General features: G+C 41.5%; 1 protein-coding gene across 2 annotated transcripts; it reads right to left on the bottom strand.

Moving 5' to 3' along the window:
• Positions 1-35: 35 nt before the first annotated feature.
• On the bottom strand, positions 36-15,982 carry TBX6 (T-box transcription factor 6). Of its 2 annotated transcripts, XM_039330496.1 has the most exons (8): positions 13,876-15,982; positions 12,582-12,810; positions 10,343-10,610; positions 9,574-9,717; positions 6,489-6,559; positions 4,531-4,598; positions 2,831-3,023; positions 36-663 (listed from the first exon to the last, which is right to left on the bottom strand). In XM_039330496.1, exons 1-8 carry the CDS (start codon positions 13,997-13,999, stop codon positions 414-416), a joined length of 1,347 nt encoding a protein of 448 aa, XP_039186430.1. In that variant the 5' UTR covers positions 14,000-15,982; the 3' UTR covers positions 36-413. The 2 variants fall into 2 exon arrangements, with proteins under 2 accessions (XP_039186430.1, XP_039186429.1); XM_039330495.1 differs by lacking the exon at positions 13,876-15,982 and having other exon boundaries at positions 12,582-13,752.
• Positions 15,983-19,097: the final 3,115 nt, after the last annotated feature.

Below are 19,097 nucleotides of genomic sequence, written 5' to 3'. Positions count from 1 at the left end.
ATATGTCTTTTCTTATGATAGTTAATTTCCTGATTAATTTGGTAGTGGCTGAGAAAGGAGGATAATTTTAATACATTCACTATAGTTGCAGAGGAAAATAAGAGAATTTGCATTCTCTCATCAAGCCAAATAGGATCTCTCATATATATGTGTGTGTGTGTGTGTGTGTATGTGTATGTGTGTGTATGTCAGGAAATTGAAGAGAAATTTTCTACTTGGGAAGTAATTGAAAAAGGAAGTTTGATTGTGAGTGTCTCAACTTCAAAATGTACAGTCTGTTGCAGCCTTTGTGGGATTTAATTATAAACTATGCAGATATAAACAAGCTCTACTTCCTTAAATGGAAGAGGAAAACACCATGAAACTTTGCAAGCAGAAGCAAATAAAATACAGGTATCCAGGTTGTGCAGGGGTTAAAGCATTGATGGCTGTGAGCCAGGATAGCCAGAGGGAGGTCCATAGACACGAGGTGGAGGCGGGTAGGGTGCAAAACTGAACTTGAAAGGAGAGAATGAGGAAGCTTCTGGTGGTTCTGCACTTCCAAGGAAAGGAACCACATCCAGGCTGGCCCAGCTCGCTGGGAGCATTGGTCTGTAATCGGCTTGCTCAGGAGGAGACTTGGTAAGGGGAGAAGATGGAAGAACTGCTATTTCTTGGCTTGGGCTGCGGAAAAGCATAGCATAAGTCAGCACCTAAGAAGACTTGTAGGTTATTGGCTGAACCTGCCTAGCCTCCCATTTTGTGGGTCACACAGTTGTGTTTTCCCTTATATAGCCCAGAGGATTTTCATTCTGAAGGTATTTCTAACCTTCCTTAGTCCTTTCTCATTCCACTGAAAACATTCCTTTTTCTTTTTGCAATATCCTATTTGATGTAAATCGGGTGTCCAATCTTGGCAACTTTAAAACTTGTGGACTTCAATTCCCAGAATTCCCCAGGCAGACTTCTGGGAGTTGAAGTCCACAAGTCTTAAAAGTTGCCAAGGTTGGACACTCATGGTGTAAACCATGCATCGTGAATTTTGACTTTCTTATGGGATTGAGTTGAAAGGATAATTGCAAATCAGCCAAATGTTACTCTTTTTAAATATTTTTGCATTGGCCTGAAAGCAAGGATGGAATGCAGGATGATATTAACCAATAGGTTATTGCCTCTAGCATCACAGCTGACATTAAAAGATAAGCTTGAGGAAAATCTTGTACATGATTGGAACAGCTGCTAATAAAGATACTGGCTTGGCTCATTTTGATCATATGATCAGTGAAGCAAACTTAATCTACTGAAACATTTGTAGAAGGCCTCCAACTCTCTTGTCTCTAAAATATTGTTTTATGTATAAAACAAAGCCTTTGCCAGAAAAAGCCAAGAGCAATTTTCAGTGCAGGATTTAGACAATGATCACTCTTGCATAATAAAAATTAATGTAGCTATAAGTAACTCTATTATGTATAGCTGCGTCTGAAACATTTGATAGGCATCACTTATATATCCTTTCTCGGGGATATATCACTAGACTCCTCTAAGTCCTAAGTGTGACAAATATTGGAGCATGTTCACAAACAAAATGGTTTTGTACAGAATTCATTTGGAGGAGGAGGGGCTTTGTTATGGATAAATTTTCACACTCAATTAAAGTTTCCATGCTGGAGAACTATGCAGTCTTCAGTTGGTGAAAAAAATAAATGCCTGGTTCTCAAATGTGGATACATGGAACAGTCTGTGTAAAAATCACTAAACAATATATTTCTCTAACATATAATGAGGATGTTTTTTGGATAGGATATTTTTAAGAGCCAGTTTGGTCTAGTCCAGGGGTAGGCAACTTTGGCTCTTTTATGATTCGTGGCTGGCTCAGGAATTCTGAGAGTTGAAGTCCACGAGTCATTAAACAGCCAAGGTTGCCTACCCCTGGTCTAGTCTCTAGTGATAAGGCACCAGGGCTAGTAACCAGGAAACTGTCAGTTATAATCCTGTTTAGGCATGAAAGCCAGCTGGGTGACTGGATCAGTCACTCTCAGCCCACAAGGTTCAGGTGACCAGGTGGTTGGTCAATTCCTATGGCAACCATTGGATCAACGCTTGGTTGATGTGAAAAAAAGCAGACTGTGTTTGTGGGAAAACGCTAGGAATAAAAAAAAAAAAAATCCAGGTCAGTCCTGCCACCCTGAAGGAAAAGTAACATGATCCTTTATTAGATAGCAACTAAAATAAACAATCCGAATATCTGAAGTTAGCTAAATGGTCCAGTGGTGAAGCCATCAGCCAGGGGTAGGCTCTTTTATGACTTGTGGATTTTGATATGAAACCACTGGGTGAGATCAATGATCAATTCAGAGTACAGGATCATCAGTACTGATGATCTGTGCAACTTATTCCCAGGCTGTGCAAGTGATGATTCAGGATCTGGAGGCAGTGCAGGCCTATATGGGTGAAGATTCAGGCTCAATACTGACAAGACTGAGTGGCAGTGGCCGTGGCTGTTTGGGGCCCTAAGTTTGGGATGTTTCCACTTCTGATTCTGGATGGGGTTGCACTTTCCTTTTAGGGATTAGTAAGCAACTTGGGGATCCTCCTGGAATCACAACTGCTCAAATGGCAGCTATAGAGCCCTTTTATGTGCACCAGCTATGCTCTTCCCTCAACTGCGAGGCCCTTTAAATCAGGGGTGTCCAACCTTGGCAACTTTCAGACCTGTGGACTTCAATCCCAGAATTCCCCTGCCGGCCATACTTCAATTATGTATTCTTTTAAATATTGCAAGACACCTGGCATTTTTCCAGAGTTGGGCAGCTTTAACACCAAATAATGAAATAAATAAATATTCTGTTACCTGCCATAAGGTGAGGATGGCCCCCTTAAACCATGAAAAGCAGCTGGATGCTGTACATAAGCCTCAGCCCCATTGAGATTAATTCCTGCAGGGGGGTAGAAGGAACAGGAAGGCTGTGGAAGTGCAGGGGGTGGCTGTTGTTCCAGAGGCCCCTCTTCCGTCAGGGTGGAGTCGCAAGGACCCTTTTTGCTCTCTATGGGAAAGGATGTGCAGAGAAGACAGGAAGAGAAGACAAAGTTATAAGTAGGAATTAAAGAACTGCATGCTGGAAACCTATTTGACAAAGACGGGGAGCTCTTTATGAAAGAGGTGACACAAGGAGGTGAAATGACTGTACACTTAGTTAAGAAAAAAAAATCTAACGATTTGTCGAGGAAATCAAGTGAGGAGATTCTTTTAATTGATTCTTGGAGTTGTTTTTGATTTGAGCTGGCTCTAAGCCCTGTAAACGAACAAATAAAGCTAGTTTGCATAAGTGAGGTTCTTCTGAGAAGCTTATTTCACTTCAAATTAATAAGACTACTTTCAAGGAAAAAGGATAATTGCAGATGAAGGAGAAGAAAATGGAGAACGTGGCTTTGGGAAGAATTATGAGGTTATGGAGGGGTAATTAAAAAAGCAAGGAAGAAGGAATTATTGAATGTGTGCCTAGGGCAGTGGTGGCGAACCTATGGCACGTGTGCCAGAGGCGGCACTCGGGGCCCTCTCTGTGGGCACACAAGCCGTTGCCCCAGACTCGCCTCTCCCCACGACCCCCTCCTCACCAGCAGCCACCCTGGAGGAGAGTCGCCCCTGAGCGTGGCCCACACGGAGCAGCGCAGCCAAGGACATGGCAGCCAGGCAGCATAGACAAGACTCTGCCCTCATGCCCCATCCCACACAGTTGATGCTGTGGGGCGCAGGCAGAGGGCGTGGCCGCCATGGCGCTGCTGGGCTGCCTGGGCAATCTGTGGCAGGCCCTGGAGTCAGTGAGTGGCCCTGTGGGCAGGCGGGGTGGGGAACAGGGTGGGGGTGGGGCAGGGGGTGGAGTGGGGATGGGGCCAGTTTTTGGACACTCGGTCTCTAAAAGGTTTGCCATCACTGGCCTAGGGTGATGGATACCTAGGAAAGAGATGGAAATGTAGGCATTTGGTCAACTATCTAGAACAGGGATGGGGAACTATAGTCCATTTATGACTTGTGGACTTCCAGAATTCCTGAACCATGCTGGCACAGGAATTCTGGGAGTTGAAGTCCACATAGTTTCCCGTCTCTGATCTAGAATCATAGTTATGCGTGATCCAGGTGCATGCACAAGTAAAGGGGATCAGAGTGATGAAAACAACAGGCATCACAAAGCAAGCTCTACCCATTTTCTACATGTATTGCAACATTGCATACATGCCCAAAGGGATAAAGCTCGTCATTTTGACATAGTGAGATCCTAAGAATGCTGTTAGGATTCTCTCATTTGTTGACTAATGTTGATGAATCACAGAATTTCAGCAGGCCAGCCTTATCTAGTCCTGAATGAGGAATCACAGAAGAATTACACGTAATGCACCTAAAAACAGGTGGGGTTGTTATTGCATCACCGTAACTGCCGTTTTGACTTTTTGGGCCACAGCCTGCAAACATGCCTCCACGGAAGAGGAGAGGCTGAATCTTAAAAGGAGTATTTAGGAAGTTAAGACAGAATAAGGTAGCTCTATTGTCCTCACCACTTTCTCCCTGGTTTGCTTCGCATTCACTGATCTTCATCTTCCTTTTGATTCGTGCCTCACGCTCCCTGTATTTTGTAATGGACCATAATGAGATCTGATAAAACAGCAGTCAGAGCTCAAACATTTTTCAGGATCATGCAATTGCAGATTGCTGGTCAAGCAGAGTCTACCCCATCTGCTTTCTAGAGTCTTAGCATTTTGTATGTTTGTTTGTTTTTATGCTAATTTTTTAATTTACATTTTTTATTCAAATACAAATAATGCAAACATAATACATATAAGTCTAAATAAAAAACTATATATCTATATCTATATCTATATAGGTCTTTGGTTATTCGGGTTTTCTCCCGCGTCAAATTGGAAGTGTCTTGGCGACGTTTCGATGAAGTCTCATTCATCATCTTCAGGCTGGTGTTTTCGGCTTCGTGCTTCTTGCTCCTAGAAGCACGAAGCCGAAAGCACCAGCCTGAAGATGACGAATGGGACTTCGTCGAAACGTTGCCAAGACACTTCCAATTTGACGCGGGAGAAAACCCGAATAACCAAAGACCTACATACAAACACCCGCGAAAACCTCAGAATATATATATATATATATATATTTACCTCGAATGTACACCCTGTCAACCCAAATATGGGAGAAAGAAATCTTCTTTCTTTTTCTTTTTCTTTTGCCTGTATCAGCTCAATCTAGAGCCATCCACAAGCAGCAGTCGCCAACTGCGACATCATTTTACATTTTTAGGTTGCTAACAAAGAATAAAGAGAGAACTGGTATAGTTATTTCGAGTTCCATTAACTCTCTTCAGCCAGACTTACTCTTCTGAGATTCGAACCTGGGCTTATCTGCATGTTAGGCAGTTGTTATAACCTCTAAGCCACAGGTTCTCTCCCACTCTGTTAGCTATCAGGAGAGAGACAGGTTCGAATCTCAGAAGAGTAAGTCTGGCTGAAGAGAGTTAATGGAACTCGAAATAGCTATACCAGTTCTCTCTTTATTCTTTGTTAGCAACCTAAAAATGTAAAATGATGTCGCAGTTGGCGACTGCTGCTTGTGGATGGCTCTAGATTGAGCTGATACAGGCAAAAGAAAAAGAAAAAGAAAGAAGATTTCTTTCTCCCATATTTGGGTTGACAGGGTGTACATTCAAGGTAAAAATCTACTCCCCCTGTCTCTCTGTGGGAGAGAACCTGTGGCTTAGAGGTTATAACAACTGCCTAACATGCAGATAAGCCCAGATTCGAATCTCAGAAGAGTAAGTCTGGCTGAAGAGAGTTAATGGAACTCGAAATAGCTATACTAGTTCTCTCTTTATTCTTTGTTAGCAACCTATTTGTAATATATATTACAAATATTACGTCCTTATCCCCTCCAAAACAGCATGTATTCCTAAATAGGTTTATTCCCTTTGCCTTCCACCAATGCTGTTTTTAAAAAAATCCTCTCATATTTCATTATAATTATTTATTTTAATCATCCCTTTTTAAAATTTAATTTCTGTTGTTAATTTATCATTTATTGCCATATTCCATATTTCATTATACCAGTCATTTCTTTGAATAACCCAATTCCATCCATAGGTGATGTAGAGCCATCACTAATCTAGCTGCCATTATCAAATTTACAATAAATTCCTTTTTTGCTTCATTTATATCTTGTTTTTCCACCAGTAACAGTAATGCAATCGTCAGTGACATATCTAAATTTACATTCAAAGTTCTCTAATTTCCCTAAACACCATGTCCCATATCACAATCCCATTTTGTTTGTGACCATTCGGCTTGTTGGAATGAAATCTCTGATGCCAGATAATCTGGAGGCCACAATTTATGCAGCCATCCATAGAGGGATTACAATGTCCTTCAGCCTCAGCCAATCTAGAAGGACATCTTTTGCAGTGGGAAACATCGGGAGACCCATACTGGTGTTGTGGTTTTGATTACTTCCTGCTCACCTTTTGCTGTTCATGCCATTTTCTCGGAAGCCCTTTGCAAAAGGATTGCTCTCTATCTTCATCTGAGTGATCTGAATGGACAGCGAGGAGTAAAAGAAATAATAAATTTATACATTAGAATTAAAGGAATAGAAGTCATTATACATATTGATAGTAATGTGGTATAATGAACAATCACTAGAATAATGATGTGTCTGCGTAATTACTGGAATAACCTAATGCGCATTGCACTTGGATACAATGTATGTAGCAAACTCTCCCTTGTATACCCGTGAGAAACGAACCTAATGTATGACAATGTGTATTCCTTTGTTCCTGAGAAAGGGAAAGTATAAAACTGAAGTCTGAACCCGCCCTCGGGGTTCAGAATTGCTGGTTGCTATTGCTTCTGAACCTGCGCAATAAATCTCTCTGCTAAAAACCTCTGGAATTCATAAGAGTCCTTTCGTTTTCCACAAGAATAGTAATAAATACATTCTGGCTTGGTGTTTTTTTTCACTCAGTTTTGGGTTATTTCTGAAATAAGTGTAAACGTATATTAATGTTACTCTCAATCTGTTTGGGTGGTAGGATTTTAAGTTTTGTTTCTGTGTGCAAAATTCATATGTGTATGTGTTCCTGGAGGCCAGGAATAGCACAGTGTATGTTTAAGAACAGCACCTGTACAAACTATAAAGTTGACAATGGGTTTTGCCCACAGTAGTTTTAAGTACCAATTAGTGGTCTGGGGAAGATTTCTTAGAAAGAGACCTAAAGGCACTTTGATGTAGTGCTTAAGGAGCTGGCCTAGAAACCAGGAAACTGTGAGTTCTATTCCAGCATTACGCATGAAAGCTGGCTGGGTGACTTTGGGCCAATTACCAGGAGACACTGAGTTCTAGTCTTGCCTTAGGCATGAAAGCCAGCCTGGGGACTTTGGGCCAGTCACTCTCTCTCAGCCCAACCTACCTCAGATTGTTGTTATGTGGAAAATAAGAGGAGGAAGGTGTGTTGGATAAATTCGCCAGCTTGAGTTATTTATAAAAACCATATAGGCAGGGTACAAATAAATAAGATAAAAGTCTATTTTTATGACTCTGGGTAGCTGCAGGCAACAAAGCAAATGAATTCTTCAGTTATGTATATTCAGTTATATTTCTGAAGTGGGTTTGCATATTAAGGGGAGATGATTACTTCTGCCCCTCCCAGCAACCAATTTTCAGTAACTCTTGCAGATTTGTTTTTCTATTAAAACCTTTCTATAATGGATTATAGTTCCCATGGTCCCAAGCCAGAATGGCCATTGTCTGAGAACTGCTGAAGTTATAGTTCAACACACAGTTTCCCAATTGGCAACCTTAAGATATGTGGACTTCAACTCCCAGAATTCCTCAGCCAGTCTGGGAAACACTGTCTCAATATCTGTGGGTGACACCAGTGGAGAAATTTCTATTAGATTCCATTATAAGTATTATTAAGACTATGTTCCTAGCTCAATTAGCCCTCCTAGACCAGCTAAAATGAACAAAATAAGACTTATAAAGTCTTCATAACATGAAAAACTATGATGGTGTAATGTAGTGTTTCTTAACTCAGCAATTTGAAGATGGACTTCAACTCCCAGAATTCCCTATCCAACCATGCTAGGGAAGTTGAAGTCCATACATCTTAAAGTGGTGACAGTGAGAAACACTGGTGAAAAGAATTGAAATGACAGACTGTGAAAAGCTGTGGGGGGTGGAGATTAAACTTTGCTGGAGACATGTTTATACTGAAAAATACATTGTTGTGAATAATAGGAGCCAAACTGTTGTGAAACTGAAATTATTAGATAGAAAAACAAATTTTGAGGGCAAGAAAAGGGCACAGTTAAGACTATAAGACCTGCCAAATAAGGGTTAGTTCTGAAAAGATTTGGCTTGGATGAGGGTGTCAGAGAATAAAAGAATAGGAAAATATGCAGAAAGAGAGTAACAAGGAACCCTAGAAAGTCAACGTATAGGAAATATAAATAACAAAGGCTACAGGACTCTAAGGATGAGGGGTGGAGGGACATCTCTAAACATAAGGAAACAGGTGAAGTTAAATGAAGAACAGGCAATGGTGGGATAAGGGGGGGAAAAACATACAGAGGGGCAAAATGGATTTTTGAAAAGAAACAAGATTTCTCCCAATTGCTATATCTTCTGAAAGTCCATTGGTATATTTGCCTAGGCATTTTTCTGGCTGAAAACATTCCTAGAGAGTCTAGACAGCTAACTCTAAAATGTGGAATAATAGGGTTGGAAGGTACTTTGGAGGTCTTCTAGTCCATCCCCTGTGCGATATTAATACATTTTATTAAAGAGGGAAAGGTTTTTTTTAGCTACCATAGACTAACAAGGTGCGCTCTCTCTCTCTCTCTCTCTCTCTCTCTCTCTCTCTCTCTCTCTCTCTCAAAAGAAGGAGACAATGAGGGACAAGCAGTTTGGTAAGGTGACCAACCATCCTCCTTTAGGGAGGACAGTCCTCCTTTTTTAAGTTCTGTCCTCCCTCGAAAAGTGTCCTCCTTCATGTCCTCCTTTTTGATATTTGAAGACTAATCTGCAGGGCTTTTTTTTTCCCTCATAGAAAGCTCAGAACGGCGTTCCAGCACCTTTTTTTGTTGTTTTTTTTTTAACTTTTGCATGAGCTGTGCTACTCCTACTATTGGCTTTTGAAAGCCAATAGGAATTGCTGCTGAGCGCGCCAAAACACCCGGCTGGCAGACTTTGCACATACAAGTTGTCTGTATTACTGTTATAATGAATAAAATATTTCTTTTATTTACGATATTTTTTTCTTCAATTTATTTGTGTCCTCCTTTTTGTTGTAAAAAAGTTGGTCACCTTAAGTTTGGGGATATTATGGACTCAACAAATGAGAATGAGTCTACAGCAGGGGTCTTCAAACTTGGCCCTTTTATGACTTGTCGACTTCAAGTCCCAGAATTCCTCAGCCTGGCAGACTGGCTGAGGAATTCTGAGAGTTCAAGTCCACAAGTCATAACAGGGCCAAGTTTGAAGGCCCTGGTCTACAGTATAAAAAAATATATCACTTTTTAAAAACCCTGCTCTTGCTCTCTCACCTGTGGGTTCTGGTAAGCTGTGACAGTCAGAAACTGCGTCTCAGGAAAGGTGAAGGAAGCACAGCCACCCCCTGCTCCGCGGCGCCCTCCAGCTCCCACCACATGTACTCGGGGCTGGTAACGATGCATGGAATGAACGATCAACTAAGAAGAGAAGAATCAACAATGAGCTTTATTTTACCTGACCATCTCATGTTCTTCCATTTTCCAACTCCATTTTAGTTCTCTGCAAAACTGAACTGTCTATGCCTGTTGTCATTCTGGGCAAAGCACAAAATGTGATTCTAATTGCCTGATTCATTAATCTTAAATATGACTTCATTTTGTAATTAAAAGGAAGAATAAGAATCTAGGCATGAAAACCTGCCCCCCCCAAAAAAAGCCCAAGTCATTTTTGTAGAGGGATCTCAGTGAGCTAAGTTGTTTCATGCCTTACATCCATGAATGTTTATTTTTATAATAATTCAACACATACCAAGAAAATCTAAGTAAATACTGCATGGTTGATATAGAATTTATTTACTTTGAATTTCAAAATGTAGTGCTCCTTTGGGAAAGATTTTCCTTCGTTTTTGTCATTGGATTCACAAAATCCTGGAGCTTAACTATAACTCCTCATAGTTAGTAGCCTAAAAGATCCTCCCGCATGTGTCCCCTCTTCTAAATCATTTTATTTGGGCTATAAGTGTACTCTGTCAATTATCGTCTCCTGGATGTATATCCCCTCTTCCCCATTTATCTTTCCTCCAATCTCAGGCCCCAGTCATACATGTCCATGAGGATCCAGGGTATTATTGGTGAGCTTGAGCCGATGGAAGGATACAGGTTGGCGCATCCAGTGGGCACCTGATGCAGGTGAATCAGGATGGATGTAAACCCGGTCTGGAGGTGGTAATTCTGCTTTGCCACTGGCTTCCCACTTTTTGCCATGCCACTTGTAGCGGGAGCCTCCTACTGGGACAACATCCACCAGCAGTAGGTATTTAGCTTCAGAATCCAAGCCAGTGACTGCAACTTTTAGCTGTGGAAACATCCGCCTGAAAAGTGATTAAAACATGGATTAGAAAAATTCAATTGTGGAGGAATGGGGCTGTGACACAGGAAGAAAATAGGATTCGTCTCAACTCAAGGTTGGTGATAGCCAATTCTAATCACACTGCCCCCCCCTGCTATAGCTGAGTTCTAGAAAGCTAATAGCTCAGGATGAGCAGACAGGATCCAAATCATATTATTTGGCTCCATTTATTAAGACAGACAGACAGCCCTTGAAAGGTCAACTCTGCCTTGCTTGGAGTACAAACAAGTAGTCCTTGACTTACAACCAAACTGGGATCATAATTTCAATTGCTAAGCAAAGCAGTTGTTAAGTGAGCTGCGGCCAATTTTATGACCTTTTTTTACCAAGTTGTTAAGCAGTTGTTAAGTGAATCACACTGTCATTAAGCAAATCCGTTTTCCCCACTGATGTTTTTTGTGGGAAGCCAGCTGTGAAGGCTGCGAATGGCATTGACACTGGGATACTGCAAGGATTGGAAATATACAATGGTTGTCAAGTGCCTGGATTTTGATTGCGTGACCATGGGGATGCTATGAAAGGAAATGCAAGGACCGGTTGAAAGAAACATTTTTCAGTGCCATTATAACTTTGAAGGATTGCTAAATGAATGGTTTTAAGCTGGGGACTAACTGTAGTGGAAGAATGTTAGGATCTTGTGCACGACAAATGGCTTTTGATTATTCCTTGGAAAGCTGGAAACATACAAAACACTCTCACTTAATTCCTAGAGCAGTAACTATTCTTTCCCAGTTTTCTGAGATGCAATCTTTCTAGTTCTCTTTTCCCTTCACCCATCTGTATAGGTTTCATACAATTACTATAAATTCCCAACGTTGTTTGTCACCAGATCAGTTCATCTTTGATCTGCAGTGACTTAAAATGGTCCAACAATTGGAGACCCAATGTTAGGAAACATTTTTTACACTAGTAATTGAAGACAAAAGGGGATTTTCACGGGTATTCATTTCAGTTAACCCTTTATTCTCTGGTACCCAGAAGGTACACCTGTTTCTCAAAATATTGCTTTTATTATAATAACCCAGCAAAAATTAGAATAGAATAGAATAGAATAGAATAGAATAGGAGCTGGAAGGGACCTTGGAGGTCTTCTAGTCCAGCCCCCTACTTGAGCAGAAGAACTTATATCATTTCAGACAAGTGACTGTCTAGTCTCTTCTTAAAAATCTCCAGTGATGCCCACGATTTCTGGAACCAAACTGTTCCAACTGTTAATTGTTAGGAATTTTCTTCTTAATTCCAGCTTGCTTCTCTCTTTGTCAGTTAATTAATTAGGGACAGAGAAAAGATTTGTTTCTCTTAATGTCTTAAAAGGCTTCCTAAATCAAATTAGCAGTCTAATCAAGTAAATTATTTTCCATCAGCATCCTAAACAGAACTTATAAAAGGTATACTGCTTTTGAACATGAGGCTTCATTTAAAATATTAGAAGTGGAGAATTAGAAGGGACCATTCAGGCATCTAAGTCTAGCTCTCTGTTCAGTAACAGAGAGGACAGCTTTAGATTGCCTGTCCTTGGTGAACTTGTCAAATCCCATTTGCAAGCTATTTAAACTATAATTCATCAGTATGTGTTATGGCCATAGATCCCTAAACTGGTGAATTCTATAAACAATTTTCTTACTCTTTTTGCATTATGGTCTTCCTCCCTGCCAGCTCCAGTGAGACTGAAAAAAAAATGCCAATTGAACATATGCAAAGCTAGTATGTTAAAAATAATTTTGGTTGCAGTCATAACCCTCTGTACATTTATATACAAACAAGAGCCACTGGACTTCATAGGGCTTACTTCAGAGTAGGGAAGGATAAGATTATTGGGGAGATGTTTTAATTTTAGAACAGAAGAAAAGTCATCTGAATCTCTGATTTACATGATCCAAGATTGATCCCTGCCTCGGCAAGGAGAGAAAGAGATGATGGACCAGCAGCTCACCTGCCTGCTTTGGTGATGATCATCTCGGTGCCAATGCCGCTGAACCGCTTCCAGAGCTCGCTGTTCTCCAGGCTCATCCGTACTCCAGGGGGTAGCTGTGAAGTTGTTGGGGGGCCTGATGGGAGTGCCTGAGATGATCCATAAGGGAGGCCAGGGGTTGGGGGCAGGAGGCACCCAGGAGGGTCCAAACCTGGGAAGAAGCCTTCCAATTTGGGAGCAGCTTCCAGCTCTGGTGACAACAAAGAGGAGAAAAGAAAGCTGAGAGGAGGGTTAAGAGGGCATCGGCTGCTGAGCCATGTGGAGTTAAGGGGAAGGAGGGGTCTGCAGGCATCACTGAGGGGCATCATCAAGGAATTTGTCACTCTCCTGCTGGTTTCCGCCCGTTTTCTTCTCTTCCCCCCCTCCATCTCTTCCCTGACCAGTTGGTCTTGGGTGCTAAATATCCAGCTGATGGGGGTGGTGGGCAAGAGCCAACAATTTATGGGAATTCTCCATCTCTCAGCTCCTTTTCTGTTCTCCCCAGCCATGACCTCCCACTGGCCTGTCTAAATCAGAAGCTGCTTCCCCTTCATCTGAGGACCATTCTCATCCTTGGGGTGCCTAGTGGACTTCCCTTTTTTTTTTTTTTAATAATGTAGGTGCCACTTTTCCCACAGATATAATAGCCTCATCTTCTAATCCTCATTGTCTGATTCCAGCTCACCCATTCTGGATTCATTTTATTTATTTATGAAATTTATTTGCCACCCATGTCATACCCAGCGACTCTGGGCAAGCTGTACAACATAAACTTTTGGTCCACTATTCCACTCTAATATAGTTACATCCTAGAATCAGCTTGCCTAACCCTCTTATCTTAAACCTCCTGGCTACAACCTTCTCTCCCAAAACATTGCTGGTTTTATTTTAGTTTCTTATACAAGAAGAAAGTTTCTCCGTGCCAGATTTCTACTTCTTTAACCTCCTCTGAGTCTTCAGAGATGCTTAATTCCCATCTTCTTCCTTAAATGTCTGTCACGGTCCCACCATATCCATCTCAAGAGGCACTCCCAGGAAGGCACAGATGCTTTTTCTTCTACCCCGCTCCCTTTCACACAACAACCCTGTGAGGTAGATAGACTGAATAATGGTGCCTGGCTCTGGATCAGGCCACCATGGAGCGTAATGGCTAAATTAAGACGTTCTTGAGCCCACAATCCTCACTAGCATTTTTGGCTCCCTTCCGTTCACGGCTTTACCATGACCCAGTTTTCCTTCCCCCACCACTTTGCCACATCATCTCCCAATTTCTCACCTGAGTATCTGAAGGCTTCATATTGGGGTGCCTGACTCTGGGGATAGGCAGCTCCAGGAGGGGGTGGTGGTCGCAGAGCATAGGAGCTCCCATATTGGGGGAACATCTCTGATGGGTGATACATGAGGGATGGGCAGAAGCCTGGAGGGCAGGACTGGCTTCCCTGGGAAGGGAGTGGGGGTCCTGTGGATGGGAACAGGTGAGGCTGGAAGCCAGAGCTCCTGCCTTGAGGATGGGGGTAGAGGAGAAGGCCTAGAGGCTGGAAAGTTGGTTTGGGGAGCAAAGTTGGATGTGATTTGGGGAGAGAAGGAAGGGAGGGCTCAGAGGCAGAAAGGAAGGAGCTGTTTAAGGAGCTGGGAGCCAGATCTCCTTGGCTTGGTCTCCTGAAGCAAGTCTGGGATGTGTCCCCCTCCAAATCCTCTCTTTCCCTGAAGCGCCCCTGGTTGGGGGCTTGTATTTATGATTCCGCCAAGGCTCTTTGAAGTGAGACCCCAAATGGCACATTCACACCTCAGGAGGGGAGGGGTTTGGGGCTGGTAGCAGGGGAGCTGCAGGAAAGAAGTAGCAGACGTAGGCTCAGCCTTGGGATGTCCCATCTTTACACACCTTCCAGCTATTTCTGTCAAGATCCCTCTACTTCCCAAGGTCTGTTTTCTCCTTCTGCTTCCCCTGTTCTATCAGCCCTCTTCCCTCTTTTGGGAGGTTGTTTCTAGGCTCAGCAGCCTTCCACAGTCTCTGCCTGCTCCTCCTTCAGAACCAGAGCTGCCCAGCCAGATCTTCTCCCACTTAAGTCCAGCTTCTCAACTCCATCTCAGACTTCATTAAGAGTGGTAGCTGAATCTCTTTCTGCGCCCACCCCTTGAATCCTCCTAATTGCCTAATTAACACCCTGACTCCAAAGTTTCCTGATTGATCCTGACCTATGGGATCCTTGGTTTACAAGTGAGTGAAGGGAGGGGGAGTTGCCAGAGTCATTTATCATCCAGATGTTTTCACAGCTGGGCAGGACAGCTGCAAAAGACTGCCAGATCCTGGGAGAGGCAAGTGAGATCTTCTCAGCTATGGGTACGGTGACAGGACCATACTTCAGATTTTTGAAGGGTCATTTGATGACAGTTTTTTGAAATGTAGTTCTAATGGGTCACGAGAATTGCTGTTGAGGGAGGTATATTAGAGGGAACTACAAAATGTTATTTTTCTGCCAAAGATCTCCTGTTGAGAATAAACCTCCAGAATCCACACCCAGATTAAAATAGGCTGACTTAAATTTCTATGTTGCAGGAAAACAACAGAAGCTTCTGGTATCTTAAGACTAAGATGCTTATTACAATATGTGCGTGTTTTTCCTAGTACATATAAAGAAGGAAGGGAGATAATTAAAGTGGAGATCAAGAGACATATTAAATATAAGAGGTGAAGGCAATAATAATAAGCTGAAAGTTATGGCAGGACCCAGGTGGCCTTGACTGATCTCAAAAATGAAGCAGGACTGAAGATGGTTAGAATAGGATGGACTGTGAAATTGAAAAAAAAATAAAGGCAGTGGCATTGCCACAAAAATTCAGTGATATTTATTTTATTTTTTATTTTATTATATTTTATTATTTTATTTTATTATTTTATTTTATTTTTTATTGGCTGCCCATCTCGTTTACAGAGACTTTGGGCAGAAGTTTGACTGAAAAGACACATTACCTTTAATAGTTGTGCACAAAAATGGGGTTTAGGTGTGAGACAGAAAGTTTTGCATTAGTGACATGATCAACGCACATCATCTGATCAAAACCTTAGTTTGTTGGAACCACAAAAATATTGCTAGGTCCTCCTGTTTTAAAAAAATGGTGGCTGAACTCTGCAGAGTCAGTGAGCATAGTGGATGGTTGCCATGAGATCACAGATAGAACAATCTGGGGAAGAGGTGGAGGAGGAGGGCTCCACTGTTTTTTTTTTGTGTGTGTGTGTGTGAGGGAGACATACTTAATTCTCGTATTAGATCTGTGCTCATTTATTATTGCATTGTCACTATTATGCATTGACTTTCTGATGGAAGATTGTTTTGGAAAAGGGGCTAGTAAGCCCTTAGGTAAACCTAGGCCAGGGGTAGGCAACCTTGGCTCTTTTATGACTTGTGGACTTCAGTTCCCAGAATTCCTGAGCCAGCATGGCTCAGCTTGGAAACTTCTCCCTTTCCCCTCAGCATGGCTGGCTCAGGAATTCTGGGAATTGAAGTCCACGAGTCATAAAAGAGCCAAGGTTGCCTACCCCTGACCTAGACAGCATATTAAAAAGTAGAGACATCATCTTGCTGACAAAAGTCCGTATGGTCAAAGCTATGGTTTTCCCAATAGTAATGTATGACTGTGAGAACTGGACCATAAGGAAGACTGAGCACCCAAGAATTGATGCTTTTGAATTATGGTCCTGAAGAAGATTCTTGAGAGTCCCTTGGACTACAAGGAGATCAAATCAGTCAGTCCTAAGGAAATTCCCCCCTGAATGTTCCAATGTTCTTTGGAAGGACAGATACTGGAGCTGAAGGTTTCTGCCACTTAATGAGAAAAGAGAAGACTCATTGGAAGAGAGACCATGATGTTGGGAAGGATTGAAGGCAAAAGGAGAAAGAGATGGAGGAGGATGAGATGGTTGGATAGTGTCATTGACGCAATTAACGTAAAATTGGGCAAACTCCTGGAGACAGTGGAGGACAGGTGGGCCTGGTGTTTCGTGGTCTGTAGGATCATGAAGAGTCAGACATGACTTAGTGAATTAACAACAACAAAGCCCTTAGGTGACATTATTAGGACTTGCAAGACAGTAGTGTTGTCAAAACAAATATAGGGGCACATATGGGTCTGCTGTTGAGTTGGTTCCTGTGTTGGCCCCGTTAAAACACTTTGATTAACCTTTTAATCTGATTGGCTCTTTGTAATATCATTAAGGGAGCCAGTTTCGTATAACGGGTTCCATCTTAGAAACCAGGAGGCTGTGAGTACTAATTCCACTTTAGGCCTAAAAGCCAATTAAATGACATTGGGTCAATCACCTGAACTAATCCTGTTTTAGGCTGGTTGACTCTCTCTCAGCCCAACCCAATTTACAAGGTTGTTATGGGGAAAAATAGGAGGAAGAAGAATTAGGTATGTTCACCTCCTTTTTTTTTTACTTATAATTACATTATACTTACTTATAAAGTGATAAAGGTGCAATTAAAAAAATCTAATAAATAAATCAAGACGTGAAAATGAACTGTTACTTTACAGAATAAGCTATAAAACATTGTTTCCTTAGAGCACGGGTGTCAAACTCGTCATGTCATGTGACCTGTCAGGACATATCATGACTTTTTTTGCATTGCCGGAGCTGGGGTGGGTGCGGCCTCCGTATGATGCAACTGGCCTGCAGGCCGACAGTTTGACACCTTGCCTTAGAGGAACTGTAGCTGACAATAAACAATGCAGCAATGTTCTTCTATTCCTCTCCAAAAGTGAACTATTCTTAGGTATCAATCTGTTCTTCTTTATCTAGTGTTTTTCCTCCCACAGTATTGTAGTTTGAGAAAGTTCTGACTTAGATCCCTTCATCTGAGTGGTTATGATTAAGGGCTTTGCAGTAGACAATGGATTTTGCCACGTGTTCTGGCTGAAAGCATGCAAGAAGCATACAAATGTCCTCTGTAATGTCCAGGAAGTGAATTTGCATGACAAGTTGGGAATTAATACTAAAGTGGAAGTTACTGAAACCAAAATCACTTGCCAGGGCATTCTTCCACTAAACCAGGTAATAAAATAAGTGGCAAAGAAAGTTTGGAGAATGAAGATGATGCTTTAAATCATTCCTGAAAATGTTACTATGCTGTACAGAATGATTACCAGGAGTCAAGCTCCCTTTGAAGGAGGGTTTACAGCCATTTGTTAGTCTTTAAAGTGCCACAAAACTCGCCATTTCTCAATCAAGAGGATCATGATGCTTAAAATTTCAAGCTGGTATCTAGAGGAAGTATTTATTTATTTCTCTGTATTTTCTCCAGCCATTTCTTCAAATATCTTAGGGCAGGAGTAGGCAACCCTGGGCTCTTTTACGACTCGTGGACTTCAACTCCCAGAATTCTTGAGCCAGCCATGCTGAGGGGAAAGGGAGAGGTTTCCCAGCTGAGCCAGGCTGGCTCAGGAATTCTGGGAGTTGAAGTCCATGAGTCATAAAAGAGCCAAGGTTGCCTAACCTTGTCTTAGGGCAACTGGTATGATATGAAAATTTTTCTCTATGTAATCCTCCTCACGATAACCTGGGTGTAATAACCGGTCAAGGGGTTCCAGATCCCTATGCACTTTGTTTGCAGCTTATTGGTTCTTGATCCCATTCCTGATTTCTGGCAGAAGAATGAAAATTTGTTGCATTGGCTATGATTTCTAAATTCTTGAGGGGGGAGGAAAGATATAAAATAATATTCATAAATATTATTGAAATATTTCCATTAATTGATTGTTTCTAAATATTGACTCTAGCTGAATTTCTACTGTTTACAGTAGTGGCCTTTTGGGAAAAGTGTATTTTTGAGGTTTGATAGCTAATAATACCACTTTTTTTTTGGAATAGTACCATAAAATTACACATCAATGGAAAGATAATTTAATCAAGAATGTAATGCAACATGTTCAATTATCTGTACTATATTCTATGAAACGTTATAGCCAAATAACCAGAAAAAGGAAGCACAACTTGCTTAGGTTGATATCAGGTAGCTTTCTTTCATCTGATTGTATCCAATGAGCATGAGTGTTTAGAGAGCCAATCAGATCACAGTAGGATTCAGTTATTAATGTTATGTATTGAAACTGAGAGGACATTTGTCAGTGTGTTATTTGATTCCCTATCAAGTTGTTTGGGTTTTTTTGTGTTCTTTCATTTAGTGAGGTTGTAAAATGTAATAAAATTAAAGTAATGGTGCAAAGAGTTGACTGGTCGCCCAGAAAGCGATGTAAAATAGTATTATTAAGTGAACAAGGCTACAGTTATAAAGAAATTAGAAGAAAAATTGGTGGAAATTTAACCAAAGATGGAATTTCTATGGTACACTTTTCCCAAAAAGGTTTCCACAATTGTGGCCACTGCTTTAGTTTCCTAGTGCACATGTTGTTTACTCATCTTTCCAAGAACTGAATATTGAAGAGTCACTCATGAGTCAATTTGCTATGGAGAAAAACAGGCATGGTCATCACCCCAAC

This window comes from Crotalus tigris, unplaced genomic scaffold (assembly GCF_016545835.1).
Source record: "Crotalus tigris isolate CLP2741 ecotype Arizona unplaced genomic scaffold, ASM1654583v1 scf7180000024427.8105951120:4207309, whole genome shotgun sequence".
NCBI lineage: Eukaryota > Metazoa > Chordata > Lepidosauria > Squamata > Viperidae > Crotalus > Crotalus tigris.
This window is presented reverse-complemented; position numbering and strand designations above follow the sequence as displayed.